Here is a 22,213-nt window from a genome sequence, read left to right as displayed (position 1 = left end):
TAGTGAACACCTATATTTAAATTTTTTGTGTAATATCTAGCTAATGACTCTTTAAACCAAATTTAAGATATTTTGAGATAAAGGTATTTCATAAAAGTACATGACTTTTTTGTATGTTTTTATTCCCTTATATACACTGTGTATCATCACCACTGGATGTAGGCACCCTTGGCCTGGTTCTCTATTCAAGAAAAGCAACATTACTGTACAAATACCAGGGCATAGATACCTGGGTACCAATATATGTTGGTATATGTATAGTATTGACAGATATCAAGAATCAGGCTGATAGTACCTATATTTGGTGGCGATGTCACACAGTGATAAATAGTTTCTTGGTCCTGGAAATGAAAAAAAATATCAATCCCACCATATAATTTGCAAGCATGCCAATAGAATGTCACAGGTGTAATTTCCCAGAATGCAACAGAACTTACTCTCTTTCACTAGCATCTGTAGCATTTCCTGTTGAGTCTGTCTGGTCTTCATCACCAACTCTCAACTCATTATCACCAATGTTACTTCTATTGAGGTCCCTTAGTTTGGCCCCTACTTGACCGCCTGAGATACTGGTCAAGGTATTAAACACACTCTCCTCTTCCTCTTGGTCAATTTCATTTGTGTCGTTATACTGGTCACTGATCATTCTTTGTAATTCTTGGGCAATTTTTTCTAAAAACAAATGAGGTAAATATAACTGCCTTAATAATTAAAATTGGAAATTAACTATCATAGATACTTGTACAGGGATTAAATTTTTGTAGGCCAAACACAATATTTCATTTTTGAAAGACTCATTAGTGACAAATCAATCAAAAGAGTCTAAAAGATGAATATGAGTAGGGGATTGATATTTCAGTCATAAATTGATGTATATGTATCAGTCTTTTATTACTGAAATACATAATTCATCAAAATATATATAACTATATGGACTAACGGAAAACTTTGATTCATCCAATTGTTTGTGTAAATCGAGTTTGAGACAACAAGAGTTGACTGTATGTGCAAATTAAAGGCTTTTACATACCGTAATTTTTCTCTCTTTGTGAGACATCATTTTTCTCTATTTTGATATTAGCAATGTTTGTATTTTCTTCTTTAGACACAGAAGTCCTTATTCATGCATTTATAAAACTTTGGTGTTCAAAGTAAGTACATGCATGCGCAAATTGCATGTAAGTGTTCAGCACATGGACATCAAAATATGTGCAAATTAAAGACTCTTCTACTAAACATAATATTAGCAATGTAAATCTACTAACCATAATTTTTTTCTCTCTGTGATACATCATTTTTCTCTATTTTGATATTAGCAATGTTTGTATTTTCTTCTTTAGATACAGACATATAGAAGCAGAAATCATGCTTCTTTAGGATATACGATGGTCCTGGATTTAACTGTATCTTAGGTTCCTCATTAGTAATACTATCATCGACATCCATAACTGCTAATAATGTTACACCAAACCTGAAATTAACAGATGAATAATTCAAGATTTGGCACCGACTCATTTTACCCCAAAAAAATGACAAAAACTATTAGCAAGTCATGAACATTTCAGGGAAAATAAGGAAAATACTATATAATGTTTTTATATAATTCTCATGTAACATAGTTTGCAACATTCATTTTGATTGGATAATGTCAACAATTTTCATGACATTACTTCATAATTGATTCTATCATGTTTATGAAAATGTATGTGTATGCACAGACAACATAAGACATATTTTGAATGTATGATTTGATGTTGTTTACTGTTCATTTCATTAGAATGGAGATAATAATATTGTATTTTCAGCTTTGATGGCTTCAATTGGTGATTTGATGGTCACAAATACCTGTTTACTAGCTCTACTAATGCGTAGCCACTACACTTTATTTGTGACCACCAAATCATCAGTTATATCACTTAAAATACAGTTACCTCCTAAAGGCATGCATAAATTTCTGAATTGAGTAATCCCCAACAGGCCCGTAGCCAGGAATTTCCAAAGGGGGGTTCGTTGGACTAACAAACTCGACTTTAACAGTCACAATTCGAACAGAACATCGACTTTAACAGTGCTTATTTGTTTTCAAGGGGGGGGTTCGATCGAACCCCCCGAACCCCCCTTGGCTACGGGTATGCCAAATGGTTGGACTCTATTGAATATTCCTCGGAGTTCAGTATTTTTGTGATTTTACTTTGTATTCTTAACACAGTTTTTACTTACTTTTCATGTACCTCCACTGATGCTTCTGTAAACTTTCTGTTCTCAAACTGATTAAATATTTTACTATAACAAAGCTGTATATGGTATATCTCATTACCAGAGTGTTTCCCATAAACTTGTTGCCATGGTTCACTGGCTAAATCTCCCTCACTGAAACACAAAATATTCATTTGTTATTTTACTGCTATATTTCCTACATAATATAATGAATGTATGATAGAAGTTATAATAACGTAATGTATCCAAGCGATGTAATTGTGATTTTTTTTTATACATTGATTAGCCATGTGTCTCACTTGCAACAACTTTTCGAGTAAAACATTTTTTTTTTTTATCAAAGAGTTCCATATTCAGGTAATATTAAAATTTCCAGTATTTAAACTCATTTCAAATTTTGACAAAAACAGTGAAGAAAACTGAATGAAATGCTTAGACAAATTTCTAATAAAAAAAGGATAAAACAGCAAAATCAAATAACTGCAATATTTTTTCTGTTAAAGGGAAATTCCGCGATTTTTTACTTATCATCTAATTATGTTCATCTTAACATAAAAAACACATTTGCAAAGTTTTAAATTTATATTCCTTCTAATAACGGAGAAAATCAAGTATTTGTAACTTTTTTGGTTGAATTCTCGAGTGGGTCGTGATGTATTAGCCCGATTTATTGAATTCTGGGAAAAAATAAAATCTGTTTAACTCTTATAGCTTATCGACAATATACGTAATTAAAAGCGCACAGCTGACGAATGGTCGAAGTTATGAACCACAATATAAGAATGAACGAAAATGAATATGCATATACCGTTTTGTATTGATTGAATTAAACTCCTATAAAATTATCTCTAGTAAATGTTTTTGAATAAATTTGATTAATTATTGTTGAGATTTTTTTCATAAAATATTTATTGAACATTTTTACTGATATTGAACTGAAAATATTTCAGTTCTATTTACCGTTATTGTTTTGATAATCATTTCAATGCAACTAATGTGTGAGCAGAGTGTGTATATTATTTTGTAAAGGTCACTGTATATTTCTCGGCTTGAGGTCAATTCGTTTACCTTGTAGCTATTTAGCCGCAGGTGTGAGTTCAAGCGTACACAGGTATAAATGTTGTTATTTGGAAAGGATAAACGGAAAGGATTAGAAAGAGTATGCTGTCACGATGTTAATACACTAAGATTTAATACACGATGAGAATAAAGATACAATAATTAAATTGTGTAAATTAATTGAAAATAAAATTCAGATTCGTAATTCCGAAAGTGTATAAAAATAAAAGGAAACAATTTTTGATTACTTTCTTAGCGGCAATTGGCGTAAAGATTCAAATATGAAGCAAAAAATAGTAGTTTTAATCTTTTATAAAAACTAAATGCAATATTACCCAATTTGATATACCATTGTACATCTGTTTGATATCATTGACTTTACCGGAATTTCTTAACTTGTATTCAAATCTGGCTGTGTTTAAATGCTAATAAAACTATTGCAATTTTAAAGTTTTTAATTGACAACTTTTTGTGAAAAGAATATCAATTATCTAAGCTAATTAAGGCATTATTTCTTTTGAGGATTTTTGAGGATTTTTTTTAAAATTCTATGATAATATTTATGCAATGTTGAACATGCTAGCCGTCATTAATCCAAATAAGTAATACAGCAGTTGTAATAAAAGTTATATTTTAGTCATGCATAACTGATATTGACGAATTTATAATAGTTCGTCCATACATCGTTGTTCTTGAAACAATCATTATTAGTATACATGTAAGTTTCCTGACGTATAAGAGCCATTGAGGATGAGCTCCAGAGAAATCAGACTAGTGGCGTTTCGTTCGTTTGTTTGTTGGGAAAGGAGAGGAAATGCAACCGCTTGTACAGATAAACGACAGAATTACCATACAAGCATTTATAGTCAACACAATCAGAAAGAGTTCCCATCGTTAGACGGGGAATATGAAGGCTTCCAAGAATGAACAAGTGACATGTCTAACTCTGAACAGTTAGAAAACAGACTATCGACATCGACCGCTTGTTCTTAATATTTGAAACTGTATGCATATATATACGTATACGTTTATGATATATATAGTGATGAGTTCTTGCGTCTGACAAAAACTAAATTCCTTCATGGTTATTAATTATATCTTGCCATACGTTTATATTGGTTTGTAAGGTGATTACTCACAATCGTTATTTGAAAATCCTGTTTGTGAGATGTAGATTCATTTCAATACAGAAATTTCGTCTATATATTTCACAAGTGTATAACACGGAGAAGCTCTGAAGGTCCATTACTCCCATTTTGTTTGGATGTGAACCATCGATGTTTACAGCAATATCACAGAATAAGATGATGATGGTAGAAAGAACTATGGGCGTCATGTGGCAAATATTACATGCATATCGGACAATGAGTTGTCAATCTGTATGAAAAGATTTCCAATACAACCATATTAATGAGAAGGAATGTTTACATGCTATACTCTCGTACTAGTATTACAGGGTTCTTGTGGCGTTCACCTTGGACACACATCTTTTTAACGATGTTTAAAAAAAAAGACAGAACCAATTTAATGTCATATTTCCCTATTTTTTAAATATAACTAAAAGTCTTTTATCTGACAAGAATACCCCTATTTAGCGAACAAGTAATTTATTCTTTTTTCTCTTTGATACTCAAAATTTTCCCAGCAAAATATTCACATTCCCTGGGGATAATTAGTGTTCGTCCAGTGGCATATATAACAATTGTGATGACGAATTACTTCCTTTGTTCGAGAACAATCTTATTGAAATATAAATCTGTGATTGTACTAGGTCCACAGCTTCAATGAACCAAAGCAAAAGTTATACATCGACCTGTATTTAAATCAAATTGGTTCTCTTCTTCTTCTGGTATACAATAGTCTATCGACATTCGATGATTACATACTGTTGGCATACGTGGACTAGTCTATTTACAACACTTTTACCCCTATTTATTCAAAATATATGTTTTTTTCTTATGTTCAATGTATACATGTATATATTTTAAATTGCGCTATAGTTCCGTAACTTTCTATCCAGTCGTATAAACGAATCGTCGGCAAGTGCGTACATTTTTTTAAATCAATATTTCTGGTCTGTTCCAATCTGTCCTTCACTATTGACAATGACTATATAATACATTTTCCCAAATTCACCCTTTGAAAAAATATTTAAATAGATTTTAATTTCATCAAATCTTATTTTTTGGGTATTATTTATATGTTTATGAATTATATTCTTTACACCAGAAATGTTATTTATAAACAAGCGTATGAGTTTAGTAATGACAAGTAAGACAGAGTTGTATATTATTCATCTGAAAGTTATAAGTTATAAGTGATCAGCCGTGTACACTGATCAATACCTGCAGAAGTGAAACAATGCATGAACTTGCAAGCCCGACAGGAAATCGCTTGAATACCTGGAAGTGTCACCTCACACGCCTCACAATACCTTTGGAAGTAATACCTTTAGCCATGCTGGTGATCAGATGAGGGAAGATCAAAATATATTTGTTTATTACTTTAAAGAATTATGAACAAATTAGATTTTCGAAAACAATTTTCACGGAACACTTATTTATGATTTCAACTTTGACTTTTCACCTAATTCCAATATCAACAGTTTAAAAACAACAGACCATGGTAATTTAAAAAAAGTAAGAATATTTTTCGTATCAAGTTAGTTAGTCGGATAAAACAACCGTACGATTGACAAGATATCGACACGCAATTACGACTACATCGGTTACTGTAGTTTTGTTTCTTTGTGGTTTATAGACATATCGTTTTTATTAATCGGGAAAGAAGACAAAATGGCGGAACACAGAGAATTGATACTCTAAATTTAAAATCGATGGTGATCGGTTATCTAGCGGAATAAAACTTTAATATCTATGAATTTGAGCATTTTTATACAGAATGAACATAATATCAATTTTTGATTTTTTTGCGAAGTTTCCCTTTAATGAAGAAATAGCATCAAAATCATAGTTATTTCAAAATAGACAGAAAAAACATTACAGTCATTATATATAACTTAATTCTAAACTCCATTTTTAAGGAGTAAATCATGATACAAACCTTAATGATGTCATGCATGGTCATTTGACAAAATTATGTATATGACCTGATAGACATAAAAGTTTAAGTCAATCAGAAGATATATTACATCCAAAATTAAGTTATTCATGTGTTGATCCCATAATATGTAGTAATAATTTAATATTGAATGTAATACGTCTTCTGATTAGCTGTGATATTTTTTTTATCAGCTCATAGACATAATTTTGTTATTTAAGGAATTACTGTAATATTTTTTCTGTCTATGAAGAAATAACATAAAAAATTTGGTGCATACTGAATAACGCGCGTAGCGGTGTATTTAACAGTGTGCACCACATTTTTTATGTTATTTCCAAATAGACAGAAAAATATTACAGTCATTTCTTATAATTTAAATCTAAATTCCATTTTAAACCGTAGAAAACCATGAAAAAACGTTGATGACGTCACGATCACATGACTAAATTATGTCTATGGGATGATAACAAAATAACGTCAGCCAATCAGAAGATGCATTACATTCTAAATTAAATTATTTGACTGTGACGTCATTAACGTTTTTTTATGATTTACGCCTTGAACATGGAATCTAGAATTAAATCATAAGGAATGATTGTAATATTTTTTTCTGTCGTTTCGAAATAACATAAAAAGTGTGATGCACACTGTCAAATAACCCGCTACGTGTGTTATTCAGTGTGCACCACATTTTTTATGTTATTTCTTCATAGACAAATTTTTTTTAAAGTCATTCCTTAATTAGATAAACTCCCAATACTGATCCTCAATAACCATCTACTGACGATTCATTATTATTTGTTGGATACAAATTTTCATAGATATCATGGTAACTTACCCTGGTACCACGAATTACAAACAATTTTGATAAGAACATGAAGAATATATGGAGACTTTGGCAAAACCATGAAATCAAATATCTACAAAAGTTTTCATCAATCCTCGAAAATTGGTACCCCCGAAAAATTAATAAATCCACTATATGTTTTATATAATAAATATAAATTTCTATTGTAAATAGATATAGGAAGATTTGGTGTGAGTGCCAATGAGACAACTCTCCATCAAAATAACAATTTATAAAAGTAAACCATTACAGGTCAAACTTACTATCCTGTTGATGTATGTAGTAGTAGAGACACTAATGTAGATATCCCAGGATATAGACAGTTATTGGCTAATAAAGCATACTTAAACTCATCCTCACATACTACATGCTCTGTAAATATCTATTGTAAACTTACTATCCTGTTGATGTATGTAATAGCAGAGACACTAACGTGGATATTCCAGGATACAGACAGTTATTGGCTAATAAAGCATACTTAAATTCATCCTCACATACTACATGTTCTGTAAATATATCAATATTTTCTATCTTTTACACATACAATAACATAGAACAAATACTTTCAAATAAGCCATAAAATTACATTAAAAGCAATGGATTTTCCAATGTTAATTTGCGTTTAAGGATGTATGCTACTCTGTTCTACGATAGCAAATTTTTATAAAATACTGTTATAAATTGATAGTGTATAAATAAAGGAACTATAACAGCAGAAAAAAATTAAGGGTCTAGCTGTGTTCATGTTTTTTGAGATATAAGCTATTGAAAATTTGGGGGGAAATGAGTATCTCTATATTTTTCAACATTGACGTCCTTTTTCTGTTAAAAAGTATAAAAAAAATAGCAAGAATTAAATAAGATTTTAAGAAAATGTCTGTACCAAGTTAGGAATATGACAGCTGCTATCAATTCGTTTGATGTGTTTGATCTTTTGTTTTTGCCATTTGATTGGGACTTTCTGTTTTGAATTTTCTTTTAGAATTCAGTATTTTTGTGATTTTACTTTTTTCCAGATGAAGATCGTTTTTCACAGTACAGTATATCTCACCTGCAAACTTCACATGCATTTTATTTTCAGCTCTAAACAATTGAATGTATTGATTACAATTTGGGGCAAAATCCTTCACAGCCCAGGATTTTAGAATATTTTGTTGATCCTAAAAAAATAAAACAAATTACATAAAAGATGTATATATATATTTAAGGAATAACAGTACTGTAGTTGAAAAGTTGCCACCGTCAATTGTAGATTTGACGGTCGCAAATGCAGTTTTACTGGCAACACATAGCGGAGACAGTAAAAGGGAGATTTGCGACCGTCAAATCAAAATTGACGGTGGCAACTCTTCAACTACAGTACTGTTATTCCAATTCTAATGCATTTCAGAAAGAAATATTACATTAAAACTTAAAAAAATGTCTAAATTTGACAAATAAAAAAAAATCCGCGAAACTTCATGAATGATTTTGGCGCAAAGACGTCATGGTAAACGTGACGTCATACAAATGAAAACTTACAAACTGGAAGTTACCTGTACGCTTCAAATTCGGATAAAATAACTTTGAAACGTCGAATTCGAGGTAGGTGTTGTTTTCTTTTGGATTATATAGTATTAATCGAACATTTGTTGATTCAATCATTTCAGAATGGTTGTCCCTCCTTAGTTACGCCTGGTCAACTGTGGATTTGACGGCAACTTTTAGCCAATGAAAAAAATTGTTACATACAAATTGCATTTGAATGATACATGTTTTAATAAGATGTAGTGACATAAAAAATTATGAGGTCCTTTTTATAACATGCCGTGGACTTTTTCTTTTATTACATGGACTTCATTTTTCTAAAATTTTTAACATATGATACATTATAAATTTTTTTTAAATTTATCTTTCATAAAATTGCAATTGTTCAGCAAATGACCTTCAAAGAACCTCAGAGTATGTAACATCTAGTAATGGCAGACAAACAGAAACATAGTATAAAAGATATTATAGTAAACTCAAGAGTTCATGAAAAAACGTTGGTCCTATCGTTCCTGACTGCCAAAATGAGGCCAAGACAAGTATTTTGAAGGCTAGTGGCAGTCCTGATGACCATGGTAAAAACCAAAGTTGCAGTGCCTATGTTGGCACATTTTTACATCGGTAATTAGATGTACCTACAACTATTTCCAGTGCTTTTTTACATTGGTCATCAGATGTACTTGTGGCTGATTTCCAGTACTGGTTTCCATTTTTTTTTATAAACGAACCAAAGGCAAAGGGGCAAGCTACATGTGGCCTATTAAATTTGTTTATTAAGCCATGTCTGGCAAACAATCGGCAGTGGAGCCCTCTGATGAAGCCAACAATTACTGTCACAACTAAGAAATGATTAAGATGATGAAATGGACAGCGAAGATGACTTTGAATCAGAAGACCAGAACTGGTCCTTCATTGTAAAGGAGTAGGGGCAATAAGGCCCTTATTTGGCCCAAAAATTACTGCAAATTTAAAAGTTATCATACATATTTTTAAATTACTGGAAAGTATCTCAGGTAGAAGGTATTCAGAATTTTTTTTTTTTTTTGGACATTGAACAAGTTACCATGGCAATAAATCATGCCTTAATTTGCATATTTTGTAAAATTTTGTGATTTTCCTTGTTTTTCATCAAATCTTTAAGTATATTTTCGATTGGAAAAGTATGTGCGCACCCAAGAAACAACTTTATATTTGGTGAGATTTTGTCAATAGTAATAATAAAGCTTCAGTTAAATTATTTTGTTGTTTCTTGGCTGCGCACGATGTTTCCACAACAGAAAGAAAGATAGAAAACTGCATAAATTCTGAATTTTCTTTGTTTTTGTGAAAACAGTACATATTATGACGTAATTGTGACGTCATCACATAAGAATCTTAATGTTTTTCATTTATATTTCTTGACCCTATGCATTTCTAAAGATTATGTGCTAATTTGAAAAAGTTATCAAACATTTTATTTTCTTGGGCCAAAACCAGGCCTTAATGCCCCTACTCCTTTGCCAAATAAAGCTATTTTTGGAAAATATATGTTATTAATTTTATTTCAGGATAAAATTGACAGATTTTGTTGGACCAGAAAAAAATTTGTAGGACTGACATATAATCTTGCTATGACAGTCCCATGTCAGTCGAGTCAAAAAAGTTTTTTGTAAACTCTGTAACCTTACAGCTTGTTCTTTGTTGCTGTTTTCTGCAGGAGATAATAAAAACAAACACTCAGCTTCATTTATCCTGAAATTAAGAGATACACTATAATTATATTACCCTAAAGCAATGATCGATGGATGTTGAAATTTCACCCTTCCCATCATTTGTAGTCAATTAATTAATATATACCACTCACAACTGAATCTTAGATAAAGTAAAATGGCTGCATATTAGATTTAGATAAACTACTTAATGTAAATGTTTTACTTTTTTTTCAATTTTCATGTGGGTTTTTGTTACAAATTGTGACTTGGATGGAGAGTTGTCTCATTGGCACTCATACTACCAGTATATCTTCTTATCTCTATATATTATGTATTAATTATTATGATGAAAGTAAGAAAATGGCATGACAGCCAACATATGTGGCAATGTGGTCCAATGAAGAAGGTATGCCCACTCTTTGTCCACTTGTTGTCAATGAAATAGATTTTATTTTCTTAAGGTATATTGACCCTGATGTTAGTGTGCTGAATTTATAGCAGGCATCATCTGACCATTCACAAAGGCAGCCATTTAAAACAAAAGAGTTACCTGCATCTCATGAGATCTATGTCTTTGAGAGCTGATCCCTTCATGTACCTCACACGGTTTGACCATTTGGGATCACGTAGAATCATATGCATGTCACTTTCAGGATCAACTGGACATAATAGTATAACTATATGATTCTGAAAAAAACCAAAGCCAATTACAAAATGTCTGAAAAAAAAAAATTGTAAAAGGAAGGGAGTTTAAGAATTAAAAATTACATAAAGGCAACAGTAGTATACCGATGTTCAAACTCATAAATCCATGGACAAAAAACAAAATCTACATGTCTTTCGATGATGTGATGTCATACTATTGTTTCAGAAAAGGGAGAAGGTTTGGTACCATTAAAACGTTTAATCCCGATGCAAATGTTTGCACCTGTCCTAAGTCAGGAATCTGATGTACATCTGTTTATGTAGTTCATACGTGTTTCTTGTATCTCATTTTGATATAGAAAAGACTGTTGGTTTCCCTGTTTGAATGGGCGCACTACGTTTGCTTGCATTTGGGGATTAAAATATTTTACGTTTGTGCGCAGCTTTTGATAACATTTGCGCGCATTCATTATATCGGTAATCTCAGGTAAAAATAATAATTCATATATATTAACACAATGATTAAATTATAAATAACTATACTTTATTGGTATTTTAATAATAAATATGACTATCAATTATTAATTTTGAAAATAGTTTGTTAATTCAAATTATATATTGGTCATATTGAATTCTAAAATCAATTTAAAACCCTGTTATATGTATCTTAAGTTCAAGTTATGATAAATGGGCTATGTCACAGATTTCTTAAACTTTTGTCTATACCTTTGACTTGTTGAATTGTATATGAAAATCGAAAAAAATATGCGGCTTTATCTCCTTTTTCCCTGCCTAAGAAGAGACTTAGACTAACTGAAGGGGTACTGATAATTGTAAATAATTGAACAAATTGATAAATAAATAAGTATTATGACCTGTATTTTCCCTAAAATATTATTGATTGAATTCTTTCAAAATAGGTGCCTTAGGAGATTTAGACTAACGGAAGGGGTACTGATACTTGTAAATAATTGAACAAATTAATAAATAATAAAGTATTATGACCTGTATTTACCTGAGTTTACCTGTCAAAAAAATGTGCACAAATGTAAGCAAAAGCTGCGCGCAAACGTAAGGTTTTTTGCGCGCAAATGTAATGGTAATGCGCGCAAACGTAATGCACCGGTTTGAATGGTTTTACACTAGTATTTTTTGGGGGCCCTTTAAAGCTTGCTGTTCCATGTGACCTTGACCTATAATGGTTTACTTTTAGAAAATTGTTACTTGGATAGAGAGTTGTCTCAATGGCATGTACATAAATTTGACAGAAGAGAAAATTGCTGAAGGTATAAATAGAATAAAAGTTTGTGATGCTCTTAATCATAATTTTGTTTCAATTGAACTCAACATTTGTATTTTTGTTGTTGGATTGTATTTTTTTTTACTTTAGGGGACCTCATACATTAGGTTGAGGGTTAAGTTAAAGATCAAGCTATTAAAGTAAGGGTTTGGTTTAGGTTGGGTTTTAGGGCTAGTTAGCGCTAGTATAGGGAAAACATTGATGATGGTGTCAGAATAAAAGTTTGTGAAGTAATATATATGTACTTGACCGGCATATTGCTTGAATTGGGTTCCCAGATATAAATGAAGGACCAAGTACATAATAATATGTGATATTTTTTTTTTAAATATAAATAAAAATTCAGTGTGTAGCACAAACCTGTAATTTTCTGTGAGCATAAAATTCTGTCAGAAAATTCATAACACTAGCTGCCGTCAGACTTTGACAGCAGACAATAACATGTTTAGATCGTAATGCCTGTCGCTTACTATAATTACCACCAGTCTTCTGTCTCTCCATAAATGTCGTTATTATTCTTTCTATCTAAAAATAAAATCAACATATTGTGAAATAATCTTCTCTGAATATTAAAAGAAAGTTCTGTGAAGATCTAAAAGGAATTAAGTAAAAATCTAAACTAAATTGATCCCGTCAAAATAAAGGATGAGCTCTAGTATGTACTCTGTCAGTTTGGTCTAAATTAACAGTAGGTAGATCACATTATTTTGAACATGTCCATCCCTGTCAGATATCTCTACAATGGTGTACATGGTAATTAATAGACATAACTTGCATTTTACCCCTATGTTATTTCTTTAGCTTTGAAAAAAAAGTTTTGTAAAATTTGTAGTCCCTGTACTCATTTCTAATATTTACTTGCTAAAGAATCATAATTTTACCAAAACTCATGTTTTTATTGGTCAGGGCTATTGTCACACAAGCACTAGTACTTCTACTATTACAAATATATGTATTTATCAAAGTTGTACAAAAATCGAACATGTAAAAATTTTGTTTGTTTATAGTTAACACGTGTTTGGTTAATTATAGTAAGGTCAGTTTGATAGGTATATTGAGTTCATGCACAAGTGAACTCGGGTGGTTTAAAGCCATTTGAGCGATTGCAGACAAAGTGTACAGTAGTATTTTGCCAAATAAATAATATTATTAATTATATTATTTACTTTCAAATTTTTAGACCACTAGTATGGGGAAACTAGTACAAGCTGCTTAATACCTGCATATTTTTACGAACTTTCCACAATATTATACTCATATCTATAATAAAATGTGCGCTTGTCTCTGCAAGTGGCATCTCCTATGTAAGAGTTTGTGGTTATTTGATAAATATTTTATGTTAATAGTTTGAGTTTACGAATTAGAACTTAATGCACTTACCTGTCTAGGTATAAAGGCTATTGCCACACAAATCATAACAACCATGAATAACTGTCCTGGCCAAATATCAGGAGATATGTCTCCGTAACCAACGGTAGAAAATGTTACAATAGTAAAATATAATGATTCAAACATTGTTAATGGTTTCTCTAAGCTGGCCCTTTGTAAATGCTGAATTCCACATATTCTGAAAATGAAAAACTAAATACACTCGTCTTTATTATATAATTTTAATATCAAAGTGAGCACAGCAAAACAACACAAAAATGTACTGCAGGGACATTATTATGACACAAAATCGGCTGTCATGTTACCTTCATTTCATTTTTTGGGGAAAAGGAGGGGTGGGGTTTGCAAATAGTGTTCTGTCTTAATTCTGTTTATGCTTTTAAAGGGGCATAACTCATGAAAGTTAAAATAAACGCCACTAAATTTCTAATGTGATCTGTGTTTTGAGGATATAAGCATTGTGTATAAGTTTTATAACATTTGCCTAGCTAAATAGGTAAACAGTAAGTGAACAAATTTTGAAGACGTTTTGGTATGTACAGACGTACATGTGTAACACTTAATACCCACTCTGTTACAGCGGGGGCATAATAAAAATGTTTTACTGGATTACTTATTCTTGGACATGTATCTTGCAATTTCAGGTACCAGTCTAAGAAAACTTTTGAGAAATTAAGTCATTAATTACTACAGTCACCACATATTGATTTCTGTAAACTTACGATTGATTGATTGTTGGTTGCTTTACGCCGCATTAGCACAAAAAGGCTATATTGCGGCGAGAGCTAATTGTAAACTTACGTGGTGAAAAATATACAGATCATTGCAATGATTAGAATTAAAATCTGTTGTGACATCGTCGTGGAGATCGTCTGGAATCTTTGTTTAGCAAAATGTAGATCATTCTGCAAAAAATAATGTAAACACTGTAAAACCTCCTTTAAATTATATAGGTCAACCTTTTTAAAGCAAAATCCTGTCTTGTCAAATTTTTCTGTTCAATTCCTGTTTTAGTTAACCTTTGTTTTTCGAACCTTTATTAAAAAGGTCAACTCTCATAAAAGGTGGGTTTTTTTGTGGTCCTTATCATGACTTTTATATTTACATATTTATTTTAAAAAAATATTGTACAACGTTAACCTTTAACAAGAATGCATACATTGGATGGAGAATTGTCTCATTGGCACACATAACACATCTTCTTATTTCTATTCAGTATTACTGGAGACAACCTCTCAGTAATCAGAAAACTTATATGCAAATTTAGAATTAGTGATAATTCCCTTGCTATTGAAAGTGAAAGATAAAAAATACTCCATGCCCTCAAAGATTTTGCAATGAGTGTAAAGTTCTTGATGATGAATCACATTTTTTTTTATTATGAAAAATCAATGATGATTTAATACATGTCATTTTTAATGGTTTAAAAACTGAATACAAAGATTTTTCTGTTAAGGTGGTACCTAACACTACAGGGAGATAACTCTGCAAAGTCAGCTATAAAACGTTTTAATTACGTTGTGTTGTATAGGGAATATTAAGCTTCTTAATGATAAAAATTGGTGTTTGTCAAAAACTGCTATATAACCACTTGTATTTTTTCTGACAAAACGGTTGGTTGAAAAGTTTTGAAATTTTTGTATTTTTGTTAAAGGGTCAAAGTAAATACTTTGTCAAAATTTAATTAAAATTAAACGAGCCAAATTAATTTTAGTGAAAGTGTTAGGTACCCACCTTCATAAAATGAAATATACACAACTACTAGTCAGCAAGGGAAATCTTTAGGCTCCCTTAATAGTCTATGGAACTGAGGACAGGGGGCACTTGAGGGCGTTTGCTGTTAAATGTTTTATTTTACTTTTATGTTAATGTAAATGTCATCATTATATTGTTGTTATTACATGTAATTTTCATGCCTTTGATCCTCTCATGGGAGTAATTTGTGATTAATAAAGTAACAGCTCTGAAAAGTATTTGCATATTACAACATATGTTGCTGACTAAATATGAAGCCACTCCGTTCAATAAATGCTTACAAAAGTGAGATTACTTGTTGAACAAACAGATGACCATATAAGTGGATTGCAACATATAGTCCTATTTCTAGCATTGGCGTATAAAAACAGATGAAAAGAGAAAATATATAATTATTGATTTGTTTCCTAATACATTCTACTTACAAACAATCGTTCAATGGCATTCTTTAACAACCAACAATTTAAAAATGCAGGAACATATAAATTCATTAAAATAACTGGATAAAATATCTGAAAAATAACAAAAAATAAAATGGATTTCTCAGAACAGTCAATGAAATTTTTTTTTTAATTTATTCTAAAATATATCAATCAACCTAGAAACTTTATTGGAGTTTTTCATCTATTTTTTTTATTACATCATATTGTTGTGTTTTTGTTTAGGTTAGCTCCATTTTTTGTTCTTTTTTTTGTAATTATAATTCTTCCCAGAGTTTTCTTAACAAATATGAAGTTTGTCTAAGTTAGATATGCTATCATTTAATTCACATTTACAATCCTAAAGACGCCACACTTGATGGCAAAATATGACCAAAATAATATAATGTTATGGTAATTTAAGAGCCCTTGTATATTCTATGCTCTTTTTATTCTGATTTCTTATTGAGTAAGATCCATGATGATAGCTTTTTGTGCCTCAAGCTGTTTATGTTTGAAATGGGGATATGAATCCAATGTCTCATGTTGAAAGTTACCTCTTGCCGTCCGTAAGTGACCAATTGTAAAAATTTCTGTCCTTCAAAAATACTCCTTATCTAGCATTTGTCTAGCCACAATTTAAATTTCCACCCTTAATCATGGTTCAACCACACAGCAGATTTGTTTGTTTGTATTCATGATTATTGTACAGAATTTTTGTTTAAATATCATGGTGAAATAAGTTGCTATTCTTTCCTTTCTGTTTTTTTTTTAATCAACACCATTTTTTTCATATAAACTATACTCTATGACAGTTTTATTTGGCATGGTCGTTTCAGCCACATGTGGAACAGGATTTGCTTACACTTCAGAAGCACCTGAGATCACCCCCAGTTTTTTAATTGGGTATGTATTGCTAAGTCTTAAGTTTTCTATCTATGTTGTGTCATGTGTATTATTATTTGTTTGTTTTATCTTTTATCTATGAGTTTGAATTTAACTTACCGTAACAATAAAAGGCAAAGAACAAATGACTTCCATCACAAACAGAAAACTTGTTATTTGTTCAAGTTTATTCTCCTGCAAATAAAGTAAGCAAAATGGATTATAATTATATGTAGTATGATTGTTTCCAATTATTCAGCAACTATTCAGGAGTAAAAAAATGTCTTTTTAGCAATCATATCAACCTTCCCTTTTCTAGAATCATATTAAAATTATTAAAAAAAAACTTGTTAAAATCCTTTTTTTTTTCAAATCATGCATCTTACAAATTGAAAAATATAAACTTTATACTGGAAAATTGTTATAAATATTTCTGGGGTGGTAAATTATGATATCAGGATTTATGAATAAAATTTCACCAGGGCTATCAAATAAAAAGTGAGTTTAACGAACAATGAGAAACAAAATTAACATAACAATGTGAACTTATAATGCAAACTAAAATCAAATACAAAACAAAATAAAAACAAAACAAAACAAAACAAAGCAAATTGTGTTTCAAACATGAAGAGGCTGCTCCAGGCTAGTACAAATAGACATGTATTTCAATACATGAAACATTTCACAACTATTCTATTTGTCATTATCTTAAGCATTTTTGATACATGCATGTTTAAAAAAAAAATATTCGAAATAATAACCAGAAGACATAGTTTAAGTTATGCAAAGTGTGGTTCTTGAGGTAAAAAAAATAAATGGTGAGTCTCGTATTATGTCCATATTAAGAGTGAAAAAGGGCTGCAAGTAATGTAAACAAATTTCCCTTGATTAACAGTAAATTATTTTTTTCATATTGGTAAAATAAAATAAAATAAATGGGGAATGTGTCCATGGGGCACAGATGGTGCCCCCCCTTTCATACATTGTTATAAAGTGATATATCTCAAGATGTCTAACAGTGGTACTACTTAAATTTGTACTTGATCTTAGTTTTGTGGTAATAAGCATTGTATATTTAAAAAATTTCGTTGAGGCATATAAACTTAAGTTAGAGAATGGAAACGAAATATTCAAACAATTTTCCATTTGTAAAGGGGCATTACTCTAGAATGGTAAAAGTGACACCTCCAAAAATCTCCTGGAACAGCCTCTACATCAAGGAAATGCCTGCATAAACTAAAATCTTACCTTTGTGATAAATAATAAAAGTAATGTTTTACTAAAAGAAGCTACGGCTAAAACAACTTGTACAATCCACAAGGGTAAGGGACGATGCACCCACAATAAAACATGCCTACAGTCAAAATATAAAATATAAACTACATATACAAAGGGCTGTTCCATTAGAGCTAATTTCCTAATGCTTGTGGAGTAAGACTTTGGTTGGCTTGCTTTCTTTGTTAGTATAAACATTAGCCCAAGCTTTGCAATTAAGATTGATATCTGCAAACAATATAGATAGACATAGTTAAACTGTAATATATTTAAAATTTATTGAATGTTATCCCAATTACTATTGTATAATGTACAAACAAACAAAGCAAGCAAACCAAAGTCTTACTCTACATGCATTATGAAATTAGCTCTAATAAATCTTTGGGGTGTCAGAAGGTGATTACAATATTTTATCCATTAATGGATAAGTTTTTTTTGTTGATAAATTCCTAATATAATTCATGCTACTGTTAATTCATAAAATAATTGCAAATATATATATATATATATATGTAATTGCTAATCCTTGACCTGTCTGACAAAAATGGAAAACTTAGTTAAAGTGATTGCAAAATTTTTTGAAAGGAAAATCACTGTCACAGTTTTTGCATTAATAAAAGCATCGATTGCACTGATTTTGGAATTTACAATATTTTTCCAAAATAATCACCACCAATCAAATTTTAATAGAACTGCCTTCTGATTCCCTCATCACAAGCTCAATTCTAGAACAGCCCTAATAAAAAATATCATCTTTAAAAAACAATTTTTCACTCTTTATTAGTAGTTTAACAAGTCAAACACTGTTTAAACTATAGCCACAACCATGCTTTTTGGGCTGCCACATTGCTTTTTGGGCTGCCACTTTGCTTTTTGGGCTGCCACATTGCTTTTAGGGAATCCATATTTGTGATAAAAAGTCATTGATTTTATAAAGCCTTTTTTTTAGTAAACAAAATGTTTCTTTAGAATTTCATTGCTGACATAGTTAATTTAGTGAATTCAGTTACAGAATTTTTACATTTTCACCATATTTTGGATTATTTTAATTTCTGACACAAAAAAGAAATATTTCACAGAAATTTTACATATTTTGCATTGTGTCCAAAATTCAGTTTTCTGCAACTGAATCTAAGCAAACCTGGTATTTTTACCTGTTCCAAGCCTAGCCATAGTACACAAAATTATTCTTATCTAAACAGAGTGTAAGGTTATTCCAGACAAAGAAGAAGACTGTTTGTAAATAGCAATACAAGCTTAAGTCTAGAGTCAAAATAAAATATGAACAGCAAAATAACAGTTAACAATTCGTCTTTTCAGAATCTAAAGGACTATCTGACTATGGGTTAAATCTCATTGTTCGTACACGAAAATGAAAATAATTTTACATCAGTGGTTGAGCTTCCATTGTTTATATTAGAACGTTTAAACAAATCACAACGTACTTGCGTATGCTTTGAACAATATTCATACCCATAGCCAGGGGGGTTCGGACGCCCCCCCCCCCCCCCCCCCCCCCTTGAAACCAAATAAGCACTGTTAAAGTCAGCGTTCTGTTCAAATTGTGAATGTTAAAGTCGAGTTCATGAGTCCAAATAACCCCCCCTTGGCAATTCCTGACTATGGGCCTGATATTAACCAGATGCATTAGATTCTGAATAGGGGAATTGGTAATAAAAATCAACTTAACACACATTAACAAACACAATTTTTCCATTCCTCTAAAATTTGTGAAGCTATATACTGTGGATTCTTTATTATTTGTGGAACATCCATTTTTTTTGTATTTTGTGGGAACAGGTGAAACCTGAATTTAATTGTTTAATAAAATACAAATTTTCTATAGGCTTAGGTATGCACTTTTTGCAAAAACCATGAAATCAAATATTTATTAAAATGCAAGTTTTCTTCAATCAACAAAAAATTGGTTCCCACTCGAATAAAACAATCCACAATATTTCAGCAAATGATTTTTTTCTATGCATTGTGTACAAAAAAAAAAAACAGGTAATGCACAACACAAATTAAAACTGTTGTAATAAGTACAGCAATTCAAGATTAAAACAGGCGTGATAGAGTAAATAAGTCTGGGACCATCTCCAAACAAAATGAGATTATAAAGACCAGTAATATATATAATGTTTGAATAAGATAAGTGAAAAAAACATTTTAGAATAAATCAGGGATCACATCAAAAACAAAAACAAAGTACTGAAGTACTGAACATTGGATGACCGCAATTTCTTCTGAAAGACTATTATCGTTTCTCAAGATCACACTCGCAAATGGTGTTAAGGGAGAGCCGAAAAAAATTCAGTCTCTGAAATTTTCTCCCGGAACAGGATTCCAACTAGGAACCTTTGTGTTTGCAGTCCAATGACCAATATTGTGTATTCATAAATCTAGTAAATTAAAACCTATTTTTTACCAATTAATTTCTGCTGAGGTAAATTTCATGCCGTCCTCTTCATTAGATATAGCTACCTCTGGTTCTGTACCATTAAAGCACATACTACCACCACTGAAAAATATCATAAACATATCTATTTATATACAGGTAAATATTGGATCATACCAAGTTAGAAATATGACAGTTGTTTTTCTTTTGTTTGATGTGTTTGAGCTTTTGCAATTTGATTAGGGACTCTCCATTTTGAATTTACCTAGGAGAGTTCAGTATTTTTGTGTTTTTACTTTTTCAGACACACATCATCCACACAGAAAAATATCTTAAACAGTATGCTACAATATACAGTAACATGCATGTGCATGGTGTGTAAATTAACAGGGAACTTCCGAAAGAGTGCAACTTTAAATTGTAGCAAATGTTAAAGTTGGATCGTCCCTTCAATTATGTTTAAAAATATATCATGAAAATATAGGTCGAGAAAATTCATCGCTGTGAAATTGCCAAAACTTTTGACATGTTTTTTTTAAGTAAGTTGCAAAGAAATAGGACATGTAGGAGTGGCAAAAGTTTTGAGAAGTTTATTTAGCTTTATAAGTTTGAATGTCCTTCTGGGATTTTTCACCCCTTTTTTACCCAGTTGCATAATTTGCAATAAAAAAAAACCTGCAATGACTTAGAAATTGACGAAATCTTACCACTTGTATCTATTTATATCATCAGTCTGTACTCGTACAAAGTATAACACGCAACACAGTACTTTCACAACTACGTCAAAAAACGTAAATATAATTCCTGAAAAATAAGTTATAAACATAATTAAAAACCAATTGTTCAAAGAACAATTGAAGATCTTTCCACAAGTAGAGATCTATTTTATTATCAAAATATTAAAAATCAATCTAAAATGTCAGTTCCTATGGCTTTATAATGTATAAATATGAATTCAAAGCAAAGGTCAAAATCTAGAACGTGCAAATTACCTACAACCTTGACCTTAATTTCAAGGTCATAAACCAAGGATCTCAAATCAAAAGACCCTAGGTCTTAATTATGTATGGTTAATGAGTTATATCACTTTACGCATAATTCTACATATAAGATGGGCGAAAACTCCTATTTATTGTTTACGCACCCTTTCAACCAAAATTTATAAGTAACGGCATGTCGCAACTAACAATTTAGTGAAAATAAGATGTTGATATGTTATAAGGTTTTGGAAATTAGTAAAAATAAGCCAAAATAAAAATTTAGAATATGACCTTGACCTTTGACCTTGACCTATTTTTTTTTTTTTGGACCGAGGATCTCATATCAAAAGACCCTAGGTCTCTATCACTTATGGTTTACCAGTTAGAAATGCAAATTACTTACATCAAATACATAAGGGGGAATAACTCTTATATGGAGTATCCCGATAGCTTCGGTCAAAACTAAACTCCTAATCCTGAAGATGTAACGAGCAATTTGGTAAAATAAATTTGTCGTAATCTTTTACGGTTGCGAAGGAGTAGTGGCCACAGGTAAAAAAGTGTTTGGGGAGATAACTCTTACAACGCAAAGTATTTAAGTACACGGTTGTCACTTTTAAAGCGTATAAACTATACAATATCATATTCCAAATATCTAAGCGACATCTTTTGAAACAACAAAACTACGCAAGAAAAAAATTAGGCGGAAGAATAAAAAAAAATTAATAATAATAATAATAATCAGAACAAAAGCAATAGGTCT

General features: G+C 30.9%; 1 protein-coding gene across 6 annotated transcripts in view; it reads right to left on the bottom strand.

Moving 5' to 3' along the window:
* LOC143054435 (potassium channel subfamily T member 2-like) overlaps positions 1–22,213 on the bottom strand; it is a 49,868-nt gene that overhangs the window by 12,991 nt on the left and 14,664 nt on the right. For 5 of the 6 annotated variants that reach the window (XM_076227446.1, XM_076227445.1, XM_076227443.1 and 2 more), the window contains 15 exons: positions 21,178–21,274; positions 20,501–20,593; positions 18,046–18,151; positions 16,918–16,992; positions 15,919–16,005; positions 14,540–14,643; positions 13,730–13,916; positions 12,710–12,874; positions 10,955–11,091; positions 10,381–10,444; positions 8,238–8,346; positions 7,584–7,692; positions 2,221–2,370; positions 1,266–1,471; positions 438–672 (listed from right to left, as the gene is read on the bottom strand). In XM_076227446.1, the coding sequence (XP_076083561.1) occupies positions 438–672; positions 1,266–1,471; positions 2,221–2,370; positions 7,584–7,692; positions 8,238–8,346; positions 10,381–10,444; positions 10,955–11,091; positions 12,710–12,874; positions 13,730–13,916; positions 14,540–14,643; positions 15,919–16,005; positions 16,918–16,992; positions 18,046–18,151; positions 20,501–20,593; positions 21,178–21,274 (1,924 nt within the window). Of the gene's footprint in view, positions 1–437; positions 673–1,265; positions 1,472–2,220; positions 2,371–7,449; positions 7,559–7,583; positions 7,693–8,237; positions 8,347–10,380; positions 10,445–10,954; positions 11,092–12,709; positions 12,875–13,729; positions 13,917–14,539; positions 14,644–15,918; positions 16,006–16,917; positions 16,993–18,045; positions 18,152–20,500; positions 20,594–21,177; positions 21,275–22,213 lie in introns of all 6 variants that reach the window. The other variant, XM_076227442.1, reaches the window with a different exon arrangement.

Source organism: Mytilus galloprovincialis, chromosome 12, assembly GCF_965363235.1.
Source record: "Mytilus galloprovincialis chromosome 12, xbMytGall1.hap1.1, whole genome shotgun sequence".
Lineage (NCBI taxonomy): Eukaryota > Metazoa > Mollusca > Bivalvia > Mytilida > Mytilidae > Mytilus > Mytilus galloprovincialis.
Note: the sequence above shows the minus strand (reverse complement) of the source record. Positions and strands in the feature narration are given on the sequence as shown.